Source organism: Benincasa hispida, chromosome 6 (genome assembly GCF_027475165.1).
Source record: "Benincasa hispida cultivar pf3 chromosome 6, pf3_genome.v1.1, whole genome shotgun sequence".
Taxonomy (NCBI): domain Eukaryota; kingdom Viridiplantae; phylum Streptophyta; class Magnoliopsida; order Cucurbitales; family Cucurbitaceae; genus Benincasa; species Benincasa hispida.
Window position 1 is genome coordinate 42,672,394 of NC_143483.1, and position 21,150 is coordinate 42,693,543.

General features: G+C 27.7%; 1 protein-coding gene across 1 annotated transcript; it reads left to right on the forward strand.

Moving 5' to 3' along the window:
* Positions 1-5,550: 5,550 nt before the first annotated feature.
* On the forward strand, positions 5,551-18,840 carry LOC120080258 (protein NRT1/ PTR FAMILY 4.5-like). The gene is made up of 7 exons (XM_039034874.2): positions 5,551-5,685; positions 9,150-9,231; positions 10,078-10,295; positions 11,098-11,520; positions 13,337-13,464; positions 16,958-17,321; positions 17,896-18,840. Exons 2-7 carry the CDS (start codon positions 9,174-9,176, stop codon positions 18,631-18,633), a joined length of 1,929 nt encoding a protein of 642 aa, XP_038890802.2. The 5' UTR covers positions 5,551-5,685; positions 9,150-9,173; the 3' UTR covers positions 18,634-18,840.
* Positions 18,841-21,150: the final 2,310 nt, after the last annotated feature.

Below are 21,150 nucleotides of genomic sequence, written 5' to 3' on the forward strand. Positions count from 1 at the left end.
TCTCAAATTTATGGTTCCATCAATTTATTCTTATTGCTAATCTAAAAGTTTCACTGAACTTTTTTCTAAACAAATTTATTTAAGCATCGTTTGATAATCATTTCATTTTTTGTTTTTGGTTTTCGAAAGTTAAACTTATTTCCTCTCTGTTTTTTTTTTTTTTTTTACAATCGTTTGCATCTTTCTTAAGTGCAATAATTGAATTTTTAGCGAAAAATGTCAAAAACAAAACATGTTTTCAAAAATGGCTTGGTTTTTGAAAACATGAGTAAAACGTAGGTAACAAAGCAACAAATTTAAGAAATGTTTTTAAACTTAATTTTTAAAAATTAAAATTAAAAATCAAATGGTTATCAAATGTAACCTTATTTATTTATTTTAAAGGAAGTATTTGTAATAGTGAACAATATGTTTTACAAATAACATATTGGACCATTTTTTTGTGCACACGTTCTTAATGTGAAGGATAGGCCAAAGGCACGAACCATGACGAAAAATAAGTTGCATCTTTGTTGACCTTTCATTCATTTATTTAATAAATAGGCATTTTTTAAAAGGAAAATGTTACCATCTATCAATAATAAATCACAATAAACTTCTATCACTGAGAGATAGATCACGATAAACTTTTATCACTAAGTGATAGAAGTTTATTGAAGTTTATCGCGGTCATATCATTGATAAATAGTGACATTTTGCTATATTTGTAAATAAATTGACTCATTTCTTTTGTTTGAAAACAACCCATTTAAATGTCAAATTATAATCCATTCATTTTTAATAAATTTTATTTTAGTTTATTGAAGTTAATTTTATCGAAATTAGTTAAATAATAATTATAATTTTCATTCAAGGAAATATAATATGTGAATATGTTTTCAAAATTTAGAGTAAAAATGCTAACAAATAATTTTTTTTTTTTTTTTTTTTTGAAAAAAATCAACAATGTAGAAGGGATTAAATTTAAAATTTCTTGAAATTTTAGGAACTAAAATTAAACATTTGAAAGTACATGTCCCAAAATTGAATAAACTTAAAAGTGCATAGACAAAAATGATATTTTAACCTTAAATTTATCCCAACTCATCAGCTTAAGTTTTAAGTCAATTGGTGATTTAACAGATTTAATTATCAAAGTGAGGTTAGCTTAATGGTAATCAATGACTAAAATATTCATTGATGACTAAAATATTCATCGACATATCGATAATTTCTTAATGAAAGGATTCAATATCGATATTAAAGATCTGTTAATATCTATGATATTCATTATAGGTATTGGTAAAACATTAGGAGTCATCTATTTAGTCTAATATGAATAAAAATACTAATAATAATACCCATAACTTAATTATAGAGTAAAGACAATTAATTAGTAATCTAAATATTTTTTTATAAATTTTAATTTTTGGCTTATTGAAGTATTTGTTGATATTGATATTTTATATACATAAGTTGATATATGCTCAAAATTGAAAATTTGATATTAATATTTAATATCGACATCGGCATTTTAATCGTTTGTGATAATTATTAATATGTACTCTCTTTCTTGAGATTAGAGGTTAAATCTACCATTCTCGAAACAAAATGAGATTCAATCATTTTTAATTTAGATATTATCCTATTTAAATTTACATTCATTGTATTCTTTACTAAATAAACGACATATCAATTAAGTCAAAGTTAAATAAAAGAGTAATTATTTTAAATGATAAAATTGTTGAAAATATTTTCAAATATAGTAAAATGTTACTATCTATTGAAACATAACGATTTGAATATTTGTAAATTAATTACAGAAAACTTAAAAATATGCAATTTGATTTTTATTATTCATACACCATCAAAGATACACCCTTCACCTTAAGGGTGGTCATTCAAACCGCAAAAATCGAATCGTTTCTAAAAATCGAACCGAACCGAACCGAAAACTCAGTGAAATCGAAAAACGCGATTCAATCCATTTTGAAGAAATTTTGAAATCGAATTAATTCGATTCGGTTCGATTTCACATATTAAAAAATTCGATTCCCAAATCGAACCACCCCTACTTCACCTAACCTACCTCTAATAAATAACATATAATCAATAAAAGCCAACTACTTTCGGTTGATCATTCTCATCAATTCAAAAAATCATTAGAATTTTATAATAATTTAGTTGAATTTTTTTAGAACAATAATTTTGTTGAATTTAAATACAACTCAGTGTGTTTACTTGTGAGATCATAGACCCCTTTTTAAAGTTACAATGTAATATTTTCCTTGATCGTGGAAAGAGGATTATTTTTAATTGTTTATCTTATGAGAAGTTCTCACCCTATTAGTATTAATTAACTTCATTTTTAGGATATATTAGTTTTTTTTAATTAAAAATTCTATTTTTATTTTTCATTATAGATTTTACATCTACGTGGACATATTATTATAATAGTATTAAAGACATGTTTGAGAGTGATTTTAACTTAGTCAAAATCATTTTTTAATTTTTTTTTTAAAATGATGATGTTTGACATTGAATAAAATGGATTAAAATTTAAAATAGTTTTAGATTGATTTTAGAAGAATTTGTTAATAGGTAATTAATCGGTAATCAATCCCAAAAATGACTAACTAGTTCATTGTTGTTAGAATATTAATTGTTTATGGAGCTGTTTTTTGTTTTATTTAATCATTGATTAAAGAATGACAATCATGGCTCGTCATGGTAAAGATTATATTTAAATGAGATATATATTTTGAATTTTCTTTTAATATGTATGATACACAATTAAAGAATAAATTAATAAATATATTTGTATCATAACTATTTAATCAAATAATTTCTGTCAAATAGAAAAGACTCCAATTTGAATAATTTTGAAATCCCTTCTAGAACCTAACATAATAATTCAAAATCAATTTAAGTATATAAAAAATAATTTTTAAGAGTTTGAAACCAAATATAAATATGTTTGTACAAAAATCAATTATATGTAAATCTCTTTTTCTAAAATCACTACTTCAACCATAATTTCTAAAATATATTTTGAATGTTTATTCATCATAAGAGAATTCACTTTTAGTGACAATATTTTAGTAGCACAGTAAAAAAATTTCACTAAATACTAATTTATAACATATTAGGAAAAATATTACAAATAACAATTATTAAATTTGTATTAATAGCCATTAATAATAACATTATATATCAAACATGAATGGAAGGGACATGCGCAACATTTATGGAGAAGTTGTCTATCCTTTCTAAGACGACAACAACAAAAATAAATTCTCTGTCCAATTCAATGTTTGGAATTATCATGGATCATTAACGTAATGAATTAGATTAATAAAGTAATGAAATAAATTTCTATTTGAATCATATCATCATATATATATATATATTGATATGATGGATTAAAAGTAGCGTAGTTACATAAATGAAATTAAGTCCAAAATAATAGAATATGTAGTACAAAAATAAAATAATTGCATATATACAACAAAAAATGGTAAAAGATTAAAAAGCCCACGTCTAGCCACCATTTTATGCGTTTTTCCTTATTTTCTCAAATTAAAATATATTAGTGATAGCCACTGAGAGTTACTATTAGTTGTTATCAATGATAGCTTTCAATTTAAGAAGTATGCTATCAGTGTTTTGGGGTGTATGTCATAAAGTCTTGTAGTTTTATGTTAGTTGAATCAATGGTTGATTAATTTCATATTATTTGTGCAATAATCCATTAACCTAAGATCCAAGGTTATCTGATATAACTTAAACATGTATGTGAAGACATATAGGTGGATCATGTTTAAGTGATAATCTAAATGGTCTGTAACATATTAATAAAGTTGGGTGTCTTATCTTGGTAACACTACTGCTACGACCCATTTTACAGTTGTTACAATTGTTGTAAAATGCTACAAATAGTCTAGTTCTAATCATTCTTGTGGAGCATGTAACCGGGAGTATCTTATACAAAAGAGTTTGTATAAAGACCGGACCACGAAATGTTAAGTCTCTATTTATAACGTCATTGCTAGAAGAGACTTACATTTCACCAATATGACCATAGGTGACTTGATCTTAATCCTGAGTGAATTGTGAACTCCTGTCTATGAGGACAGTCTTTTGATTTGTATGGGTGAGAGTGGCCAAATTCACTAACTCAATAAGTCTACCATTTTGGGGAATCGTCTGATTGGGGAACTAAGAACACAGCTACACAAGAAGGAATTCACTCATTCCTTATAGTTATGGTAAAAAGATAAATTGCTCTCTTAAGGACTGATTCTAGGGCTTGAACAATGAGGCATTTCACCCTCTCCTGGCCTGAGAGGGGTTTGGTCATAGTTGGACTATGACTAATTGTTCATTAGAGGAATCAGTGGTACTTAAGAAGTTAGATGTAACTACAGGGGTAAAATGGTAATTTGACCCAGCTGTACTTACCAACAATTTGTTAGGGTCAACATACTGTTGATTGGTTATATCCAATGAACACAGAAATATATCTATAGTGAGAAGAGTTCAGCTGTCGATTTTTAGTGGAGTGACTAACAGTTAATGAGTGTTGATTAATTTGATTAAAAGAGTTTAATCAATTAATCTTGTATCATTAAATCTTCAATCTACAGATTCATAAGCTCCTCTCATTAGCTTAATAAGGACTAATGGGAATCAAATTAATTTTGGTGTAATTTGAATTGTCCAAATTAACTAAAGGAATTAATTGTATAAGATACAATTAAATAATGTACATAGATACATTATATAATATAATGTATGTTAATACATTATATAATTTTATGAGAGAAATAGATATTTGAATATGATTCAAATATTAATTATATGAATATAATTCATATGTTAAAATTTAATGTGAATATGATTCATATTAGATTTATATAGTTTTAAGAAAGAAATAAATATTTAATATGATTCATATAAAATCTATATATTAAAAGTTAATGTGAATATGATTCATATTAAATTTATATAGTTTTTGAGAGAAATAAATATTTGAATATGATTCAAATATTAATTATGTGAATATGATTCATATAGAAACTACATGTTAAAATTAATATGAATACGATTCATATTAAATTTATATAGTTTGATGAGATAGGTTGTTATTTGAATGTGATTCAAATATTAAATTATATGAATGTGATTTATATAAAAACTATATATTATATTATATGTGATATGTGATATAACATATAGTTTAATATTTATATATATTAAGTTAGTTAAAATTTGAATTTTAATAAAATAATATATATATATATATATATATATATATATATATATATATTATCTCTTATTAAAATTCAAATTTTGAGTTTGAATTTTGAATTAAAAAAAAGAGGAAGTTATAACTCCCTCAACCTTCAAATCTCTCATGTTTATGGAGAAATTGGAGAGAGAAGAGGAACTACTTCTTCCTCTCTCTTGTTCTCTTTGTGTTATGCACAAATTTTTTCTCAGAAAAATCTCTCATACTCCTCCATAAGCTGAGATTGAGTGCAAGTCCACAATTTTGCACGATTCTCATCCCTGAGAATAACGGAGAAGATCTTGTGGTGGTATCTTCTTCATCATTACTGTATTGTGCTCGTGGGTGTCGGGTTCGTGAGATCGGGAGAAGACGACGCGATTTGGAGAGGAACGTGATGAATTAGTCTTCAATGGGTATATGATTGTTTAATCTCTTCCTCTCTAATTGCACAGTAGCCTGATCTTTTCCACTACGAGTATTCACCTACTCTTTCATAGTGAATATCACTAATAGCTGTTATTAGCATTCAATTTGAGAAATTTGTCATCAATTGCTACCACTCATTGCTGTTACCAGTGATGCAGTTATCTGTAAATATCACTTATAGCTGTTATCACTAAATATCACAATTTTTTAGGAAAAAAAAAAAGAAAAGCAAATAAACTTTGACTTGTTAAAAAATGCAAAAATCCCACCACCAAAATTTGTCTGTTTGTACACATCATCATTAAATACAGGGGTACATGCTTGTACCCCTGGGTTGAACCCCCAAAAACTTGCGGAAGTTTTCTATCACTCATCTCGCCGCCATCTCCAATTCCTTCCCCTAATTTCCTTATAATTTCTCCAATTTCTTACCTCCATTTCACAATCAAATCAAGCTTCAGTTCATCACAATCTCCAAATTTCGATGTGTGAATCCATAAATTATCGATTCTTGATACCGATCGCCTCAAGATCAAGACATTCTTTGTTTGATTTTCGCACCAGGAACCTCTAAATCCTCCACGGGAGTCGCTCATTCTCTTCTACCTCCTTCCCATTGACGAGACCAACCTCGAGATCGACGACCACAAGATCCGGCCAAATTCGCCGGTGTTTGTTACTCTCAATCAAAGAGATGCAAGATGCAAATCTTAAAACTGAATCGAAGATGCAAGGGACATAATAAATCGAAGAGGGAGATGCAACGAAAACAGGACAGAAAAGGGAAAGAAAACGGAGACGCGTGGTAAACCATGGAGAAACAAAAGGAAAAAATGAAAATGGAAAGTTAATAACATGGAAACACACGCAACTAGTGTATGTACTATATATGTGCACCTCCAAATCTGGTTAAACTCTCTCACAACTAGAGACGTCTACGGAGCGGGGATGGAGAAGCTCACTACTAGAGACGTCTACGGAGCAGGGCGAGGACGGGAAAAGCTCCTCATCCACCTATTTCATTTCCCATCTAAGCGAAATTCCCGAGGCGGCGGAGAATTCATGGGGATTAGATTTCTTGTTAGGAAAACTTTTCCGTTTATTTTTTTAATTTATTTATTTCTTAACAACTTTTAAGTCTATTCTCAACCAAATAAAATTTTATACATTAAAAGAGTTGTTTTCAATACATCTTTTATTAAAAAATACTATAAATTTTCAAATAAAAATATTAATATTATATGTGCATAAATGATTATATAATTTTAAAGTCTTGCCTTTCATTTAAATACTAAAATATTCATATAGTCTCATAAATAAGAAATTCTTAAATGTTAAAACATATTACAAATGTATTAAACTATATAAAATTTAGGATGAAAATTAAAAAATGCTAATTTTTATGCCATAATTTTTATAAAGTGTTATATATAAATAAATAAATAAGTAATATGTATAGATATATATAGACACATAAATATATGTAAACAAAACATACATTCTCCAAACAAAATTACAAAATATGAGTTTATACATTATTATCATTATTCATCGGGATGAGGTAGGAAATTGGAGTGGGGGTATGGTCAGGGACGGGGAATATAATTCCTGTCTTCATCCCTATTAAATCAATAGGGAGAAAATTCTCTCATCTCCCTTTTCCATTTTCCATCCAATCGAAGATTTTTTACCCCATTCGGCAAGCCCCGTGAGATAAATGAACATCTCTACTCCCAACATAATTTTAAGAAAATACCTTTTTAGTCCCTAGGTTTTAAGTCTAGTTTCTAATTGGTCTTTAGGTTTTTAAATTTTATATATTGGTCTTTAAATTTTGAGTTTTGTTTCAATTTGGTTCTTAAGTTTCAAAATATTATAAATTTACCTTTGGGATTTGAGTTTTGTTTCAATTTGGTTCTTAGATTTCAAGATTTTACATTTTTAACCTCAATTTTTCATTGAATACCCACTTTCAATCATTGACACCGATTTCTATAAGTTAAGTAATAATAATTATGAAGTAAGATTTTAAATTTAATTTTAAAAGTGATAACAAATATCAAAACTTAATTAAAAATAATTCTTTTAATTCTTTTAAATTTATTAACATAAATTAGCACTAAAGACGGAAAATGAGTATATAGTGAATAATTGAGGTTAAAAGTGAATCTTGAAACATAGGGACCAAATTGAAACAGAATTCAAACGTCAAGAGTAAAATTGTAATATTTTGATATTCAGGGACTAAATTGAAATAAAACTCAAAATTTAAGGACTAAATGTGTAACATTTTGACGTATAGAGATTAAATAGAAATTAGATAAAAAATCTAGGGATCAAAAAGTTATTTTTCCTTAATTTTAAAATAATCTAATTTAAAGTAAATTAGTATGATGAAACATTGATTATAGCAAATGCATTGTTTCAGCATCTTATTATAAATAAAATAATGTTAGAAATACCATTTTGGTCCCAAATTTTTAAAGTTTGTTCAATTTTAGTCATTATAATTTCAATTGTCAAATTTTAATCTCTATACTATCAATAAAGGTTAAATTTAGTCATTTAATGTTATTTTTTTCCCAAATTGATTAAATAATAACAAGATGCAAGGAACTTGGATATGTGAATTTGTTTTTAAAATTTATAGTAAAACTACTCATAGATAAGAAAAAATTTAAATAAAATAAAAAATAAACTGGTTAGAACTAATTTTAAGATTTATTAAAAATTAATAGAGTAAAATTGGAAAAATGAAAAAATAAAGATGAAAATTGAATAAATATTAAAGTATACAGAAGGAAATGATATTTTAACCTTAAAATAATAATTAAAACCATGTCACAATCAATTGGTAAAATAATAATAATAATAATAATAATAATTAGCAAATGCATTGTTGGATCGTATAATTAATAGCTAATAAATATACACATGTCCTCAACGATAATGATGATATGAAAATGAATTAACACTTGCTTTATCCGCTTCAAGCTTAATTAGGCTACATAATTAATCCCTTTCACTTCCAAATTATCATTTATTTACATTTGATATTATACACATTTAATTAAAGCTTTTCAAGGTTCTTTTATTTTTACCTTAATTGTCATTATCAAATTATATGGGAGATTTGAGTAAAGAAATGGCGATTAAACTGATGAGATTAACGTTATGTACAAAGTTCCTTAGACTATATATATACAATAGTACAACTTTTTTCCTTGTTTGTTTTTGGATATTAATTCTCAACGTTAGCTCTTTGAGTTACGGTAATGGTAAGTTTGGATTCTGATCTCTAACGTTTTTATCTTCATTGGTTTGATGACTATAGAAATTATTACAATATATTGGTAGATGAATTATCGATGTTGATTATTAGTTTTTTTTTTTCTTTTTTTTTTTTTTGTTGATTTGAGCGTCTAGTTAGCTTGACATTAGTTACATGTAGGGGACTGAGGAGAAGGAGATCAAGATGGTTGATCCAAGAGATGAAGGCAAGGGTGGATTCCGAGCGACCATGTTCATTTTCGGTAAGTAATTAAGTTCAATTTAGTCCACAAAACTTTGAAAATCGTATTCATTTATTTATTGTGTGCTTATCGAGATGTGAGACTCTTAATTTGATGAGTGAATATTACTAGATATTTATTGAAAAAACGTTATGAAATTATTCTAATTAATAAATAAGTTTTTTTAAAAAAATTATAAATCTTATTAATAATATTTGGCTAATTGACATCATTGTTTTATATTCATTGATATTAGATAATAAAAAAAAATATTGGTACCTTTCATTTACAAATATATTGGGATGTTAGTGTAACGATAAATATTTTAATATTTAGTCTCAATCTTTTAATTTTGGTTTTTTCATTAACAACTTCCTAATTATTTAGACAATTAAGTGAAATTTTGACACTTAGACCATATATAATAATATTAACACCAAGTGAGCTTAGTTGAAGTGTAACATTACCTTCGTCTCATGAAGGTCGGAGGTTCAATTCCTACCCTACATTATTGTACTTAAAAAAAAGTCAATTTTTTTTTTATTTCAAATTAAAATAAGCTAAAATTCAATCTACATTATCCTGTAAATTCATTTGTCATTATTGTATTTGATTGGCTAACCTATGTCATATCGTTCCAAAACCGTTCTAAATGTAAATAAAATATGTTAAAGAACTTGAACTATATTTTTATTGAAATTGTAACATATCCAACTGTTTAATTATTTGATTAATTTAAATATAATTCGATTAATTAATTAAAACATATATTATTGACGAAAGGATTAGAGATTCGAATATTAATGACATATTATTGATATTAAAAAAAAAACCCTAATATTTGTTGGTAAGTGTGAATTTGAACAGGGTTGCTAACTTTTGAGAACATGGGTTTTGTGGCAAACATGACAAGCCTTGTTCAATACTTTCTACTTGTGATGCACTTTGATCTTGAAACTGCTGCAAATACCCTCACTAACTTCATGGGTTCTGCCTTCTTGCTCTCTCTTCTTGGTGGATTTCTTTCTGATACCTATATTAACAGATTCACCACCTGTCTCGTTTTTGGTCTACTTGAAATTCTCGTAAGATTATATTTTCCATACTATCTCTATTAATTGAGTGTCATAAAAGTAAACATTTAAGAATGATGTGGAATTCATTAAATATAAAATGATGCATCAAAGCCTGAATAAATGGAAAATATATATACTATGGTAACCCACGCAGATGCGGAGACTTGCTTGAAACGGATGAGAAATCTCCGATGAAATACTAGAAATGGAGGAGAGAGTAGGGAGAGATTTCATTCTTGTTAGCTAAACAAAGATGAAGATGAGAATCCGTCTCTATTCCCACTTTGCTCCATTAGCTTTATATATATAAACTTTACAAAATACCTTTGAGCTTTTAAGATTATATGGATGTTTTAAAATTTATGTTGAAACTTTTTTCTTTTCAGACTATGAGTTGTATTGTTGAAATTTTAACTTTTTACACACTTTGAGAATTAAACATTTTAATTATATTTTTTTGGAAATGGAATATTATTATCTTTATTAGAAAATTTTATAACTTGTATTGAAAATGATCCATTTAAACGTAGAAAATTTTAAAAAATATATTTAGTTGAGATTAAATTAAAAAAAAATAAAAAGAAAAGAGAATTTTTTCTATAGAGAAGCTAGAGATCATGCAGAGAATATTACCAAATTACTTTCTTTAAATATTAACTTATAACTATATTGAATGAAAAATATTGCATTTTAGTTTTCTAATGATCATGGTTACAATAAAATGAAAAAAATAGACTCGTTCCTAACAAGCTTTAGCTACATAATTGAAACGCCGTCCACAATAATTTCATACACTAAACTATATACACAGGCATTAATAATGATTACAGTCCAAGCTTACTCCCACGACCTCCTTCCGAGTCCCCTGTGCCCGAAGGACTGCGTCAAAGGCCGCATTGCCTTTGTATTCTACACCTCACTGTACCTACTAGCGATCGGGTCGGGCGGGGTACGAGGGGCCCTACCGGCGCTCGGGGCGGATCAGTTCGACCAAAAGGATCCAAAGGAGGCCAAGGCTTTAGGCACATTTTTCAACTATATGTTGCTTAGTGTTGTGATTGGAGCTGCTGTGGGAGTGACTTTGATTGTTTGGGTTGCTGTGAATAAGGCTTGGTATTGGGGCTTCTTCATTTCAGCTTTGGCTGCTACTATTGGGTTCATTGTGTTTGCCATTGGAAAGCCCTATTATCGCATTCAACTGCCTGGTCGAAGCCCAATTTTGAGGGTTATTCAGGTCTTTTCTCTTTCTTCCCTTCTAATCTTAACCTAAAATGTTTTCGTTTTAGTCTTTCAACTTTCGAGATATTCTTTATATTGTCGTTATGATTTGTGAAGTCTTGAAAATTAGATATTTTGGACTCGTGTTTCTTTAAGTCTTTTCACAATTAAGAAAATAACTATTTTCTTGGTTGTTTTTCATAATTAACCTATACATGCGTGATTCTAGTACATATTAAATATATATTTGGAGTTTTACGATATGAATTTGTTAGTGTTTTCTTAGTTAGTTTAGATTATAGGTTGAAAATACATTATTTGAAAGCATAGAGATCAAAATAGGATAATGGAAGCTAAAATAGGAATTTTAAAAATTTTTGGGTCAAGATGGAAAAGTTTTAAGAATTTAGACATCAAAATGGAAATTCAATGTTTTGTCTTTGTTTATGCCTTTCAAATTACTTCCTCATTCTTTAAAAGTTCTCATTTCATCTGCAAACAAGGTTTAAGATATCAATATCGACAAAAATATTGAAGTTTTAATTTTACAAAATTGTGAATAAAATTACTGATAAAGTCTCGATGTTGATGAATCTTTTTAGAAAATTATAAAAATTTTAAAAAATTATTAAATAAACTTTCAATAATTTCTAAACAAGTTAACATGTTTATTATCTATTATTCTATTTAATCAAGTTAAATGTCAAATATTCACCTCTCATGTTGATACCAAATTCCTAAAAGAGTGAAAATATTGAGATGTCAACAAAAATTTAATACTTTATCACTATGTTTAGTACAAGTTTTCAACCTTAGAAATGAGAATATTTTATTCCAAGACATTTCATATTCCCATCCATAAAGGTTTTTCATAACCACCCAAATTGGTGAGTTTTCTCGATTTCTAATGATTTATCTCTCTCGCTTACTTTTTATCTTTTCATTTTATTTATTTTTCTTCTTTGTTGATATTGGTTAATTTATTTATTTTTTATAAATATGTTTAGATTAAATTTATGATTGACCTATATAATTAATTTTATTAATAACAATGCTAATATAATAATTTATTTTATTGCTATGAATTAATATGAAAAACCATAATCTTTTAAAAAAATATATGAATAATCATAATTATATTTCCTTAAATCTCTTTTTATTGGTAATATAAATTAACATCGTAAATTATTTATTAAAATCATTAATTAGTCTTTAAAAAATATTAATTAATTAACTAATAATAAAATAAGTTAATTTTTCAATTGGACAATCTTGTGTACTTGTAATTCTAGTTTTAATATATAATTATAATTATTTTTTAAAATTAAAAACATTGTTTGATGATTTAAAATCAATTAGTTTATATCAACTTCTTTTGTATATATATATAAGGTTGATAATTGACATTAAACATTTAACTAATTACTTCTTTAATTAAAAAAAATCTAAAAGAAGAAAGAAAGTAGATATTTAAGTTAATTATCAATATTTTTAATAAAATTTGATATTGATAACAATGTACCATATAAAAAATTTAATTAATAATAAATATATTAAATTGGAGGATGAGTTGATAAATTTAATTAAATTTTAATGGCTTAAAATTGATTTAATAACTTAATGTAATAAAAATAAATTAACAAACAAAAGTTAATTATTAAAATTAATTTTTATTATTTTTATAATTACATAAAAAAATATTACACATTTGGATATCCTATTCTCATTTTTATACATCCTATTCTTATATATTCTTTATCTTCAAGTATATAAAACCTTAAACCAAACGTCGCGAAAGAAATGAAATTAGATATTGGGTTGTCTTGTGGCAGGTTATTGTTGTGGCGATTAAAAATCGACGGCTACGATTGCCGGACAATCCAAATGAATTGTACGAGATTAGTGACAAACATTATATGGATTCAATTCACTCTAAAATTCTTCACACCAATCAGCTCAGGTGATTTTCTATATTATATTTTTTTCCACTTCCTTTCTCAAATATGATCAATTTTCTCTATATAATTTCAGCTAAATTTTATTTGAGTTTACTTATTTCTTTTTAAATCAATAACATACGAAGGTCGGAGTTCGAATCTTTCTAACTCTTTTAGATATTAATAATATGTCTTAATTAGTTGAATTATATTTAAGATAACGAATATATATACACATGTATATGATATTTATAAAAGTTTTAATGGATCAATATGGTCATTTTAATATGCTTATATCATATATTGATACAATTTTCTTTTAGTATTTTTTTATTGGTGTTTTTGTCATATGTATTAAAATTCAAGTCACTTAATATTGAAAAATTAAGCTTTTAAAAATATAAAAATTAAATTTGAGTAATTTAAGCCCCGTTTGATAATCATTTTGTTTTTTAAAATTAAATCTAATTTTTCCTTTGTTATTTACTTTTCACCAATGGTTTTAAAAAACCAAACTAAATTTTGAGAACTAAAAAAATAACTTTCAAAAAGTTGTTTTTGTTTTTAGAATTTGCCTAAGAATTCAACCATTGTACTTTAAAATATACAAATCATTGTAAGAAATGTAAATGAAATAAACTTAATTTTCAAAAGCAAAAACAAAAAACCAAATGGTTATCAAAGGAGACATTAGTAAAAAAAAAATTTAAACCCATATTCTATTTGAAACTAAGTCAAACTCAGATAAACTAGTTTGAAACTAGACCATGACCAAAACTATAATCTAAAGTAAAAGAAAAAAAGAAGTATATTATGACTATTTTTGTCTCACTAATGTGTTTCTATATCCTTTGTCATATAATTGAGAAGTTAAGTACCTATTGCAAATACCATTTTCATTGATATTTATCAATAGGGCTAGTTCCATAAATAGAATTCAAGCCCAAAATAATAGAATATGTTGTACAAGAATAAAATAATTGCATATATAAATCAAAAAATGGTAAAAGACTAAAAAACTCATGCCTAGCCACCATTTTGCTCGTTTCTTACTAGTTTTCTTAAATTAAAAGCTCACTGATAGCTGTTATCATTGATAGCTTCTATCAATTGCTATCGATGATTATTACTATCAGTGATAGCTTTCAATTTGAGAAAAATTAATACAATCTTGAAATATTAACTTTTAACTTGCTATCAATTTTTAATAGCTATCATCAATTGGAATCAACCTTGAAATATCAACACTTAAGGCTATCAGTGGCTATCGATGATAGATTTATAAATAGTGATCAACAACTTTGATTACCACAGTAGCTATCACTAATAATCTTTTATCATGGCTATCACTGATAGCAACTATCAGTCGCTATCACTGATAGACTTTCATCAATTTGAATCAACCTTGAAATATTAATACTTAACACTATCAATGATAGAGTTCTATAACTGGTTATCATCTTTGAAAGAAACTCGATATATAGATATCACCTAAATTCTATCACCGATATCACTAACATCACTCATATTATGGTTATCAGTGATAACTTCTTTCATTGATAACATCATTGATAAGAAGCTATTAATGATCTCGCTTATATCATGCTATCAGTGATAGTTCTCTATCACCGATAACATGCTATCAGTGGTAGCTTCTATCATTGATAACGTGCTATCGGGTAGCTTCTATCATCGATAACATGCTATTAGTATTAGCTTATATCACTGGTAACATGCTATTAGGTAGTAGCTTCTATCAATCATAGTCACTGAACACCTTTTTGCCCATTTCTTGTCCTTCCCAAACATTTATAAGTCCTTTTTCTTTTCTATGATAGCTTCTATCACTGATAAACATGTTATTAATGATAACTTCTAGGCGTTCCACTTACATTTTAGTTCGAGATTCAACTTTATTAATTAAATTCACTAAGTTGGCATCAATGATAAATTTCTATAAGTGGCTATTAACTATGAAAATATAATCAAAGATTAAGCTATCAATGATAGAAAATATTAGTGGCTATCACCGATAGACTTTTATTCGATATTTATATTTATTATTTGTTATAATAATCAAACTTGATGATTGACTTGTTGGTGTTAAGTTACTTATGAATTGAGTACTTTCAAGTCTTGAGTATGAAACTTAGCCTCATAATTCTTGTGGAAAAAAAGGGGAAGAAGAAAAAATTCAAATAAATGAAAGAAAAATTTTAAAAATAAGAGAAAGAGAAGAAGTAAAAATTAAAGAAAATAAAAAGACTAAAAAGAAAAGAAGATATGCAACAAGACAAGACAAGGGAGGAAAAAATTGGAAATTAAAAAAAAATTCAAAGATTGACTATTCAACTCATCCATATTTGTAAATATTTTTAAAATGTAATATACTTTTAGATTTTTTTTCTTTTATTCTACTATCTATTACAAATATCCTTATCGATAGTTACCTTTCTTGTTTAGGATGTGGTCCAAATAGTAAATTGATGTCTATAAGAAAAATATGTGAATTTGTTATTAGATCATCTTCGTGTTGTCAAAGATAATTAATAGTTATATCTTAATACTTAGTAATATCTTAATACTTACGAGAAATTATTTGAAAAAGGCTCATCATAAGATGCTTAACAATTCTATACTATTAAATATATAAGAGAGAAACAATGATAAAGTATCTCGAATAATAGATTTTCGAATCTACGTCTAATAGTTATTAGTGGTTGGGAATTAGGATTGACAAAAATCTCAGTGGGGTTAGGTCCCTACAAGTACCCGTCCTGATCGGGGCAGAGAATCTCCAATTTTATCGGGGATGGGATCAAACTGGGGACCTAAAACGGGTCCCTAAACTGAGGATGGGGCAGGGATGAGGAGGGTATCCCCACGCCGTCTCCATCCTGAATAATTGTTTTAATTTTTCAATACATACATACACACACACATATATATATATAACAATAGCTTTAAAGCTACCGTTTTTGTTTTTTTTTGTTTTACTTTTTTTTTTTAATTTCATTTCATAATATAATTCATTTTTAACTTTTATTAAATTTTAAAATAAAGAAATATTAAAATATTTTTAATTATTAATTTAAATAAATAAAACAATAATAATACCAACTTGTTACCTATAAAGAGTACCATTTCAATATAAATACAAAAATTTATTGATTTTAAATAAAAATAATAAATAATAAAAAAATAATAGATGGGGAATTTTTTCTTGCGGGGACTCGATCCCCAAATGTGAATTCCCGACTTCGACCCGACTCCTCAAAATGGGGAATGGGACGGGGATGAGGATTAAAAATCTCCACGGAGATGGGGATGAGAAGTGCATCTCCGACCTCACTCCGCCCCATTGTCAACCTTTTGGAATAAATATTGTAATCTTTGAGTTTCTTGACAAGATTGCAATTATCCCAAAAGTACATGGAATGATAGATTTTCGAATCCACATCTGACTCTTATTAAGAGTTAGAATAAATGTTGTAATGGTAATGGTGATCTCATCAGGTTTCTTGACAAAGCTGCAATTATCCCAAAGGACATAGAAGCAGAAGAATGGAAAGTTTGCAGTGTGACTCAAGTAGAAGAAGTGAAGATTATAACAAGAATGGTGCCCATCTTCATTAGCACCATAATCATGAACACTTGTTTAGCACAACTTCAAACATTCTCAGTTGAACAAGGCAACACAAGAATCATGGACAAAAGCCTTGGCCATTTTCAATTCCCAGCTCCATCGATCCCTGTTATTCCATTGGTCTTCATGGCCTTCCTCATCCCCCTCTACGAGTTCGTCTTCGTCCCCTTCGCTCGCAAAATCACCCACCACCCCTCGGGCATCACTCAGCTCCAACGAGTCGGGGTCGGCCTGGTACCGTTAAAACTACTCCTAAACTCAAAAGCTTATTTCATTTTTTTTAAAGTTTCGAAAACATCAAATTATCTATTTTTATCTTTCAAAATGTTAATTTAAGTTTCTACCTAAAAACAAAAAGTTTTTTTTCCAGTCATTTTAATCATTTTTCTGAAGTAATTTATATGACTCCCATGATTACAATGCCCACACCAATTAAACATAGTAATACATTTACTTGAATTTAATTACCTTATAAGTTTATTCTTGTTGAAAGTAATTATAATCCATTTGTTAAAAAAAGGTTGTCAAGCCATGAAAATAATTGGTTAAATGTGAAATGAAAAAGGTAAAGACTAAAATAATTTTATTTAGAAAAATGGAGGAACTCAAATAAACATTTTGAAAAGTTTAAAGAGATGAGAATATAAAATTTAAATATGAGTTTGAAATAATTTTATGAAAAAAAGTACTTTTAAGTAAACACTTTAGAACAAAACACTAACTAAATACATTTGGTGTCTACATAATTTAAGGTATATATATTATAGGACGTAGGCATACTTAATCTTTTATACATATTCTTTAACAGGTTCTCTCGGCGATATCGATGACGGTGGCAGGGCTCGTGGAGGTGAAGAGACGACATCAAGCGACAGAGCACCCAAACGAGCCGATAAGTTTGTTTTGGCTATCCTTTCAATATAGTATATTTGGAATAGCAGACATGTTCACCCTTGTGGGGCTGCTTGAGTTTTTCTACAAGGAAGCCCCCGTAGGGATGAGGTCCCTTTCAACTTCCTTCACATTTCTCTCCCTTGCTCTTGGCTATTACTTGAGCAGCATCTTTGTCAATGTTGTCAACAAAGTCACTAAAAAGATAGCACCAAGCAAGAAGGGATGGGTTGAAGGCCTTATTCCTGAGGATTTGAACTACAACAACCTCAATCTATTTTATTGGTTTTTGGCCATTCTTAGTATTTTGAACTTTTTTCATTACTTGTATTGGGCATCCTGGTATAAATATAAGACTGAGGAGCAGATTGCGGAGTTGAATGGAGGAGGAGAGATGACTAAGGAACCGATTGCAGAATTGAATGACGGACGAGAAAGAGAGACGACCAAAGAGCCAATTGCGGAGTTAAACGGAGGAGAAGAAGAGACTAAGGAATCGATTGCGGAGTTGAATGACAAAGGAGGAAGAGAGACCAAGGAGTCCATTGCGGAGTTGAATGGAGGAGGAGGTGATGATATTCCTATTCTCCATGAGGAGGGGAGCGGAGTAGACGCCAAGGCTCATCATGGTGAAGAAAAAGAAGCGAATTTGTGAAAAAAATAGAGTTTGTTGTTGACTCTATTGAACACATGAAATAGGATCAACTTGTCCATAGAAGCTTTTGATAAGCTATTATCTAGGTTTCCATATGAATTTCATCTTAATGTTGATAGTTTTCTTATATAATATGTCATATTTTCTTTGGGTGTCATAAAAAGTAAGTTAATTTTTTTCTAAAAGAATGTGTCACATAATATTATATTGTTGTTGAGGGGTTAATTAAGAGGAAGGGAAGTGATCTGTTAGGGATGTTTAGAAGGTTGGCCTTGGAGGAAGTGATCTAGGGAATCTATTGAGCTTATTTGGTTGGCTGAAATTTAAAATCACTTTATCCCCAAATAGAAAAGAGATTGATGCTCAAATTATAGCTATGCTAATGCCTTAGCTTCTTTCACCAAAGATGAGATGCTTTTTGTTCATTTGATAGAGGCCCATGTTTGTAAGGTACCTACAAAATGGTTCCAATTATTGGTTCACATGCAACACATTATATGCCAACGTATCTACACCAAATCCCCACAAAATTGTCCATTCAAATGCAATTAGCACACAACAACTACTATACTTTGAACTCTTAAAGGAAAGAAGTGTTTTAAGAAAAAAAAAAAAACTTTTTTGTTTGGATGTGATTTATATATACAATATGAAGATACTCGTTAATAGGTAACTGAGTTATTCTTGATTGACAAAGAATGGTAAAGTATGGAAAGATTTGTTATTAAGACAAACGAGTTCAAATTTATGCATATGACACCATATTTTGATAGAAGAGTTGCTAAAAGAAGACTATATATTAGGTACAATGGAGGATTATTAAGGAAAAAAAGGAAAAAAAAAAAAAAAAAGAGATTTAAAAGATTATAGATGAGAGTAGATGAATGAATGACTTTTAAAAGAGAGATTTGATGTCCTTTGTTTCAAAGGAGGTTTGTTGGGAATTCATAGATAGTTTCACATATCGGATAAGGGTCATAAGAATCCGTCAAGTATAACCTTCTATGACATATAAAGCTTTTGGGTGAAATCAAAATTAAACATTTGACGTCGATATTTTATTGATATATCATCGACATTTCATAAAATTGAGACCTTGATATTTTTCTATGGACCATTTTAAACATTGATCACACATGCCATTTTAATCAAATAAGATTAAGTTACGAGTTTATAAGTCCCCTTACTTTTAAGGTTGTGTTTACACAAGTCCTCAAAACTTTTACTTTTGTATCTAATAGATTATTGGACTTTCAATTTTGTCTAACTAATAGATGTAAATCTATCATTTTCTTAATCTCAACATATTTATTATATACAAAATTGAATTATATATGTGTTTTATTAATAGAATCCATATACTTTTCAATGTTATGCTTAATTGAGTCCATTTTCTTAAATAAGATAAACATCTAATAAGTCCAAATCCAGAGATAACCCTACTTGACACAAAATTAAGATTTTCATAAGCATTTTTCTTTTAAGTTCAATACATATAATCTCAAACGTTTAAAGACAGAGCTTGTAATTTAACATCAAATTCATTCTTGGACAATAATGTCCTAAAGGTGTTAAATACATATACATGCATAATTTATATTATAAGAGACATAATATATATAATATGAATGTATATTTGAAGTATGTTATTAATAATTTTTTTTTGTAATATATAATTGTTATATAAGTCAGTAATGAAATATATATAAAGCATGATACTACCTTAAGTAACTTATAAATGTTATAATTTACTAAGTAGGTCAGTTACATGCAATGTATGATTTTAATTTGTTTCATTTATTTATAATTATTATAACTAATTGAAATTAGAAATTAAAATCGATAATTCAAAATTGCATGCAAACATTAGGTTAAAAATTCATTTTTTAAAAATAGTTTTAAAATATGAATCACATAGACCTAAGATTACTTTTCTAATTATATTAAAAATTTAAGTTTAATCTTTTAATCAGTATAATATGACTAAATTGATTCTTAACTAAAAGATTAACATTGTAACAAATAAGAGACCTTTTTTCTAAGCCACTAGAAGAAATTCGGGCTTTAATGTCGGTTGGTCCCCACATTAAAGATAGTGTTATTAAAGCCCATTAATGTCGGTTGCCTTTACTGTTGGTTTTAAACCAACATTAAAGGGCTTCAATAACACCAATAACACAGCCTTTAATGTCGGTTGTTACCGACATTAAAGGTCTTTAATGATTAAAGCCTGTCGGTTGCAACCGACATTAAAGCCTATTTTTTTTTATTTTTTATTCTTAACCAAAAGCCCGAATCTGTCCGTTTTATCAATTATTGTCCGTTTTTTAAAGTTCCCTTACCAAATCCATTTTTTTGGTAAAAAAGTATAACATGACACATCATCATCGAACGCTATGGCTATGACATATTATTCATGTATGGATTGTAAATCTATTACATTTAATCCGCAAATTCTGCTATAGAATTATAATTTAAAAGGCGTACAATAATTCAGGCCTTGAAAACACAAATTAC

What these genes read in the sequence shown, in the direction of transcription:
- LOC120080258 (XM_039034874.2), top strand. Translation starts at nt 9,174, where the DNA reads ATGGTTGATCCAAGAGATGAAGGCAAGGGTGGATTCCGAGCGACCATG. An exon ending in TTGGTCTACTTGAAATTCTC is followed by an intron (nt 10,296 to 11,097) that starts GTAAGATTATAT and finishes CTATATACACAG; the next exon opens with GCATTAATAATGATTACAGT. An exon ending in AACGAGTCGGGGTCGGCCTG is followed by an intron (nt 17,322 to 17,895) that starts GTACCGTTAAAA and finishes ATTCTTTAACAG; the next exon opens with GTTCTCTCGGCGATATCGAT.